General features: G+C 44.3%; 1 protein-coding gene and 1 non-coding gene across 2 annotated transcripts; one reads left to right on the forward strand and one right to left on the reverse strand.

The window, feature by feature from the left end:
- Positions 1-512: 512 nt before the first annotated feature.
- On the reverse strand, positions 513-619 carry LOC125588134. Its single transcript, XR_007324528.1, has one exon. It is a non-coding gene; the product is annotated as a small nucleolar RNA R71 (small nucleolar RNA).
- Positions 620-2,513: 1,894 nt separating this feature from the next.
- LOC125587038 lies at positions 2,514-3,702 on the forward strand. The gene is made up of 2 exons (XM_048757146.1): positions 2,514-3,261; positions 3,365-3,702. The coding sequence occupies exons 1-2, from the start codon at positions 2,514-2,516 to the stop codon at positions 3,700-3,702; spliced, it is 1,086 nt and encodes a 361-aa protein (XP_048613103.1).
- Positions 3,703-8,270: the final 4,568 nt, after the last annotated feature.

The following is an 8,270-nucleotide window of genomic DNA, read 5'->3' on the forward strand; positions in this document are numbered from 1 at the left end:
CGAATACCACCACAATGGAAAACTTCGACACTCCAGAACAAATCGCTGCTTCTATGCAACAAATGCGGCAACTGATGCAACAGATGCAGCAAATGATTGCAACACAGCAGCTGGCTGCTCAACAAGTTGGACAGCATGAACCACCTGTTCCAATTGGTGAGAGGAACTTACCGCGTAACATCCCTGCTACGCGCTCTGCTATCGCTCCACCACCATGTCAAAGGGAGGATTTCAAGATCAAACCCGGCATGATCAATCTAGTGCAGAGAAAGATGTTCCATGGACAGTCAGCTGAAATACCAATGGAACACATTGAAGCTTTCGAAGAGATTTGCAGCTTCACTCGTGCAAACGGCATCCCACCCGACTTCATCAAATGCATGCTCTTTCCATTCTCTCTAGCGGACAAGGCTTCACGATGGCTTAAGTCGTTACCTACAGGCTCCCTAACTACATGAGAGTAGGTAAGAGCAGCTTTTTTGGGTCACTTCTACACGAAAGGAAAAATGGCTGCCCTAAGGAACAAGATCTCTTCGTTCAAGCAGCTCGCTAACGAACAATTTAATGAAGCGTGGGAACGGTTTAATGATACCCTCAGAGAGTGTCCTCATCACGGATTTGACGATGACCATGTCCTTGGAATCTTCTACGATGGTGTGGATTGGGAGTTCCTCAATGCTCTGAATGCAGCGAGCAATGGAGACTTCATGACCTAAACCACTGAAGGAGCTCACGCGCTAATAGAGAACATGGCAGCTAGTTCATCCAACAAAAATGAGGAGACTGACCGCTCTAAGAAGGTGCATAGCATGGACACTAAAAAGATTGATGACCTCGCCGCCAAGGTTGATCAGCTGCTCAAGAACAATCAGAGCCAGATCTATGTAATGGAAGAAACCACCGTGGAACCAGGTGCTACTGATGCTACAGCAGAGACCGAGACATCGGAAGAGAATCAGCAAGAGGTCAGTTACGTCAACGGTCAGGGTTGGAAGTTCAAGAATTACCATCCAAACCCTAATGTGAGAAACAACCCGCATCTGTTCTCATACAAGACCAATTGATACCACTCAAATTACCCTAAGGAGTGAATTAATCTCTCAAATAAGATGTTCAGTTGCAGTACTTAGGGATCCAATCCACAAGGAGCTAGGGAACCTATTAAATCTAGTCAGGTTATTAATTCTAGTTGTTTGTTGTTTTATGGTTTAAAAGTAAATAGCAATCCTAATTGAGCAAGTCTATTTCTCGACTAACAAGATGATTGGGGGTGTAACTTTATTGGAAGATATTAGATGCAGGGTTTCTATTGAGGTGTTAGAGATTATAATCCTATAGATGCCTAACAGTTGCATGCATGATATATTAGAGCTTAACTCCTTAATCACAGTGATCAGCGATGACAATGTTTCAATGGTTAACTAACTAGATCTTGGATCTCAACTTTCATCTTTTGATCACAAGAAAGTGTCGATCGATGATCCTATATGGATATCGATCAATACATCTTTCGCAATATCGATCGATTGTCAGAAGACAATATCGATCAATAGCTTCTAGCTAAGCCCTTGGCGCGGGTTGATAATGCTCACAAGTCTCCTAGATCAGCGGTTAGCTCTCTCTCTCTAGCAGTCCTAGCATGACATATTAGATTCAGGATAGGATGATCAAGGATGCTTGACACATGCAAATTCCTAGGTTCATGTTCTTGTTAGCAAGGCTAAAACAAGCATTAAGAACAATCAATCAATGAATATCACAACTCAGCAAATCTATAGTTGGGGCTACTCCCTCTAACTTATTTGAACCCTGAATCTAACAAGTAAACTACTCAGACATAGCTAAGTAATTCATGACACAAAAAAATAGATAAAAACTGCATAGAATAGAATAGATGAATCAATGGAGTTTCAATCACAAATCTCTCTATGATTTTCTCTCCTAAAACTCTCTCTCTCCCTTGCTGAAAGTAAGAATACAATGGTGGCTAAAGCTCTCTGCCTCCTAACACTTAGGCAAGTATATAACTATTAGGTTAAAAACTCGTCAGGGGTAATCTTGTAATTTGGTGAAGCCTTGGGATTAAAGTCGGCTGGAACCAAGTCGCGCATCTCGCGTCTCGACATCGATCGATGGTACATGATGTACATCGATCGATCATAATTTTCAATCGTTGAGGCTTCTCTTCTGTATCGATCAACGGCACTGGATGTGTATCGAACGATTGCTTCTTCTTCGTATCGACCTCTAATGGTCAGCTCGGATGAAATCTCTTTTAAGCTCCTAAATGCTCTATAATCATCACTTTACTCCAAGATACTGTTGAACCTGAAAACATACCTAATATGATAAAATATAAAATATATAGATAGTAAAACACTTATATACCATGGATGAAAATGGGTCAAATCCATGGTATATCACCAATCTAGACAACCCCAACGACCGATCTCAGGGAAATCAGTTCCAAAACCCTGGATATCAGAAGCCATACCTTCAGAATCAGAATCAAAATGGAAAGATGTTCATCCTCAGCCAAGCTCAGAACCAGTTTCAGAACAGGCAGAACAATCCGCAAGCTGCTTCAACAGCCAGATGAACTAAAGGGAATGATGCAACAACCTTTGCAAGGTCAGCAGATTCAAGGAAAAGCACTGAACCAGATCACAACCGAGATCAACACTCGCATGGACAACATGTTCACGGAATTAAATTCCAAATATGATGCTGTAGCAAGCCACATAAGGAAGATGGATGTCCAGATTGCTCAAACTCCTGAAACAATCAAGAGGCAACAGGGAACACTCCCTGGGAAAACAGACAAGAACCCCAAGGATTGTAACGCAGTCGAGCTGAAAAGTGAAAGACATCTCTCTGATCCTGTCTCCAAAAAGCTCACTGCTAAAGAGAATGGAAAACAGAAAGAGGGAGAACAACCTCTACTTGAGGATGTCCTAGACGACGAACAAGACGTAGAACAGCCAACCGTCATAGAACCTGTAGCTCCTACGACGCAAGAGCAGCCTGTTCCTACTCGCTTCTACATTCCAGAAGTTCCCTACCCAGTCCCTGCTAAGAAATCACGCAAGGATTGCGAAGAGATGAAGTGCAAGAAGATGCTAGAGGAGTTGAATGTCAAGCTATCTCTTAAGGACGCAATTCAGATGATTCCTTCAATGCCCAGTCTTGTGAAGGGGCTAAATATCTGGGAAGACCTTTGCAGACAGCGATATCATGATGGTCTCAAAAGAATGCAGTGCAGTCCTTCAAAACAAAACAATCAAGAAACTGGAAGATCCTGGACAATTTGTCCTCTCGGTTCAGATTGGAAAAATAGTTTTCGCCTGTTCCTTATGTGATTAAGGTTCCAGTGTGAATCTCATACCCTACTCAGTTCCAAAACGTATGGGACTAACCAACATCGAGCCAACCAGGATTTCGTTGGTGTTCGCGGACAGATCGGTCAAGTTGCCAGTAGGTGTTCTCGAAGACCTGCAAGTTCAAATGGGCAACACCACTGTTCCGGTGGATTTCGGGGTTCCGGAGCTTGAAGATGAACCAAAAGACCTTCCCATTCTGGGCCGACCCTTCTTATGCACAGCTGATGCAATCATTGATGTGCGTAATGGGAGGATCGATCTCCAACTAGGAGATATTATGATGAAGTTTGAGATGGACGAGTTGCTCAAACGACCTATGTAAGATGGTCAGAATGTCACGATTGACGACGAGAACGCTGCCTTGACCCCCAACAAGGGATGATTGAAGAAATCATAGCAGATGTTCCTTTGGAAGTGGCTCTGATACGAGCCGAGTCCGAGCAGAACACGTGCAACATTGATGTTGATGGGTACGAGAAGATGCTAGACTCGAGCCAAAGCATTGAGAAGATGGTCGCTTTCCTAAGTTTGGGGGAGACGAGCAATCAGGTCCCACCAGACGGAACAACTGCTCCTAAACGAGGGAACAAACCGACCAGCCTGCTCGATGATTCCTGGAGCGAACTCAAGGCTCCAAAGATCGAATTAAAGTCCCTCCCAGTGGGACTCAGGTATGCGTTTCTTGGACCTAATTCCACATATCCTGTCATTTTGAACTCTGAGCTTAATAATGTGGAAGCTGCTAAACTCTTGTGTGAATTGAGAAAATACCGTAAGGCAATAGGGTATTCATTAGAAGATATTCCCGGTATTTTAACTGATTTATGCATGCATAGAATACATCTTGAAGATGAATCAATGACTTCTGTGGAACATGAGAGGCGGTTAAACCCAAATCTAAAAGATGTTGTTAAGAAAGAGAATGAAACTACTGTGTTCGCTAATGAAAAGAATAAATTGATACCTACTAAGACAGTAACTGGCCACCGCTTGTTCATTGATTTTCAAAAATTAAACACGGCTACACGAAAGGATCACTTCCCGCTTCCATTCATTGATCAAATGCTTGAGAGATTGGCTAACCACCCATATTACTGCTTTTTAGATGGTTATTCAGGTTTCTTTCAGATTTCCATTCACCCAGACGATCAGGAGAAGACGACTTTCACGTGTCCCAACAGAACTTTCGCCTACAGGAGAATTTTGGGCTGTGCGATGCCCCTACGACTTTCTAGCGTTGCATGATGTCTATTTTCACTGACCTAATTGAGGACATAACGGTAGTTTTCATGGACGACTTTAGCATCTATGGGAACTCCTTTTCTGTCTGTTTCTCAAACTTGTGCAGGGTCCTTCAGCGGTGTGAAGAAAAGCATCTCCTGTTGAATTGGGAGAAGTGTCACTTCATGGTGCGTGATGGGATTGTTCTCCGTCACAAAATCTCAGAAAAAGGGATCGTAGTGGACAAAGCAAAGATAGAAGTGATGATGAGTTTACAGCCTCCAAACTCTGTCAAAGGAATTAGGAGTTTCCTCTGACATGCTAGTTTCTACAGAAGGTTCATCAAGGACTTCTCCGAAATCGCAAGACCACTAACTAGACTGCTCTGCAAGGAGACAAAATTTAAGTTCGATAGCGATTGTTTGGGCGCTTTCCACACAATCAAAGGAGCTCTAGTCAGCGCACCCATTGTGCAACCACCAGACTGGGAGCTTCCTTTCGAGATAATGACTGGCGCAAGCGATTTTACGGTTGGAGCAGTGCTCAGCCAACGAAAAGATAAGAAGCTTCACGTGATCTATTATGCAAGCAGAACACTAGACGAAGCTCAATGTCGCTACGCAACTACAGAGAAAGAACTTCTTGTAATTGTCTTTGCCTTTGAAAAATTCAGATCTTACCTAGTTGGCTCCAAGGTGATAGTGCACACTGACCATGTAGCGTTGAGATACTTGCTAACAAAGAAGGATGCGAAACCAAGGCTGCTCCGATGGATGTTATTGCTCCAAGAATTTGACCTAGAAATCAAGGACAAAAAGGGCATCGAGAATGGCGTCGCAGATCACCTCTCCAGAATGAAGATAGATGAAGAAACATCCATTGATGATAGTCTTCCAGTCAAGCACGTATACTCGATCAGTCTCGGAAGCATTGCAAAACAATCGCTCCGTCCGGATTGCTCCAGCGCACAGGAACACCTTTTTTTGTGCGATCAAAATAGCAATACCCCAATCTTCCATGGTTTGCTGAGATTGCCAACTATTTGGCCGCTGAGAAAGAACCGGTCAAATTCACTGGCAATGATAAACAGAAATTCCTAAGAGGCGCCAGACACTAATATTGGGATGAGCCATTCTTGTACAGAAATTGCAAGGATGGAGTATTCGACGGTGTGTATCAGAGTCTGAGATTCCAAGAATCCTCTTTCATTGCCACGGCTCCTCTTATGCAGGGCACTTCGCAACATTCAAAACCGTGTCTAAGATCCTACAAGCCGGCTTTTGGTGGACAACAATGTTCCAAGATGCCCACTTTTACATCTCTAGGTGCGACTCATGCAAGCGCCAAGGGAACATGGGTAAGCGGAATGAGATGCCTCATAACTTCATCTTGGAAATAGAAGTATTCGATTGTTGGGGGATTGATTTCATGGGACCATTCCCACCATCCTTCAAGAACGAATACATATTGGTGGCAGTTGACTACATTTCTAAGTGGGTGGAAGCAATAGCCAGTCCTGTTGGGGTAAAAATCGGTCAAGACGGAATCAATGTCTGAAAGTCAGTAAAAATCGGCATGAATGTTTTTACGAAAAATAAATGTTCAAAAAAGATTTATTTTTACGAAAAATCTTGCGGAGAAAACATATTCACGAAAAATCGGAGAAAGACGTGAACAAGGTTGCCGCATAGCAACCAACGCAAAAGCTGGTCGCTACGTAGCTACGTAGCGACCGAGCAAGCACACGGCTCGGTTGCTACGTAGCGACCAAGCTCAAGCCAAGTTCGGTCGCTACATAGCGACCGAGCAAGCACACAGCTCAGTCACGACGTAGCGACCGAGTTCCAGTCAAGCTCGGTCACTACGTAGCGACCGAGCATGCACACAGCTCAGTCGCTACATAGCGATTGAGCACGCACACAGCTCGGTCGCTATGTAGTGACCGAGCACGCACACGGCTGGGTCGCTACGTAGTGACCGAGCTCAAGCCAACTCTCCACTCGCTACGAAGCAACCTGTCAGGCCTAAAAAGGTACTCCTTTGCATTCTCTTCTGAATCCTCATCGTAACGCTTTTCGTTTCGTTTCAATCGGAGTTTCCGTTGAGATTTTACGACGAAAACGAGTAGGACTCTTCTTGGCTTGCTTCCAATCGCTACGTAGCGACCTGTCAAACCTCCACTCACTACATAGCGACCTGCCAGGCCTCAGAAAAGTCCTCCTTTGCGTTCGCTTTTGAATCCTCATCGAAACGCTTTTAGTTTCGTCTCAATTGGAGTTTCCGTTGAAATTTAACGTCGAAAACCAGTAGGACTCTTCTTGGCTTACTTCTACTTGCTACATAGCAACCTGTCAGACCTCCAGCTCGCTACATAGCGACCTGTCAGGTGTTGGGGTTAAAATCGGTCACGATGTAATCAATGTCTGAATGTTCGTAAAAATCGTCATGAACGTTTTTACGAAAAATAAATCTTAGAAAAAGATTTATTTTTACGAAGAATCTTGCGGAGAAAACACGTTCACGAAAAATAGGAGAAAGACGCAAGCAAGGTTGCCGGGTAGCAACCAGCGCAAAAGCTGGTCGCTAAGCAGCGATCGAGCTCTCACCAAAGCTCAGTCGCTACGTAGGGACCGAGCACGTACCGAAGCTCGATCGCTACGTAGCGACCGAGATCTCACCGAAGCTCAGTCGCTATGTAGCGACCGAGCACGTACACTCTCCCCGAGCTTTGGTCGCTACATAACGACCGAGCACGTACACTCTCCCCGAAGCTCGGTCGCTACGAAGCGACCGAGCACGTACACTTCATGGTCGCTATGTAGCTACCGAGCTCTCACCGAAGCTCGGTCGTTACGTAGCGACCAAGCACGCTCACGACTCGGTCGCTTCGTAGCGACCGTGCTTTCTTAAAAATTGATACGACACGAATCCATGCTTTCTCGTCTACTCTTTAATGCTATCTCCCGAAGACCGTAGCCAACCCATTTCATGCTTCTCGTCATTTGAAGTCATCAATCGAACTTTACGATAAAAAACCACTGAAAGTTTGTTTTTATCAAGGGAAGCCGTAGTAAACGTTTCGAGTCAAACAACGGCCCAAAGAGACTTAAGACGTGACTCAAAACCCAGTTACGATTTCTTAACCAAAAGCCCATAAGCCGTAGGATGGTTTATGCTTGGTTCGCAAGGAAATATAAATGTCAAGTTTCCGGGGATAAATACGAAGTATTCAAAGATAATTAGAAAGATCGGGAAAAATGGAATATCTCCATTTTTAAGTTATGACGGCTTAAGGGCAGAAGAGGAAAAAGCGTAAACCGACCTAGGAGCGAGTATATAAGGAGTCCTAGGCAAGAAGCACGGAGGACAACTTTTTAGACTCAGAACTCTCGGCACTTAGAAACTCCGATGCATTATTCTCGACATGCTCTGTTTCCATGACTGGCACCCGATTACCAGACGAACGTGCACAAGCAGTTCGATCTCTTTGTTCACTCTTGAACTACGTTCGGCTTGATCCTCGAAAGGGGTACGTAGGCAGCCTTTCATAAGGTTCAGTCCGAAATCAATCAAAACCCTTTTCTGTATTTTCTTTGTCTTTTGTTATCGAGCTGCGAGTCAACTAGGTTTGACCTTTTAGGCAGCTAGAACTAGGTAACTCGCTGACAG

This window comes from Brassica napus, chromosome C5 (genome assembly GCF_020379485.1).
Source record: "Brassica napus cultivar Da-Ae chromosome C5, Da-Ae, whole genome shotgun sequence".
Lineage (NCBI taxonomy): Eukaryota > Viridiplantae > Streptophyta > Magnoliopsida > Brassicales > Brassicaceae > Brassica > Brassica napus.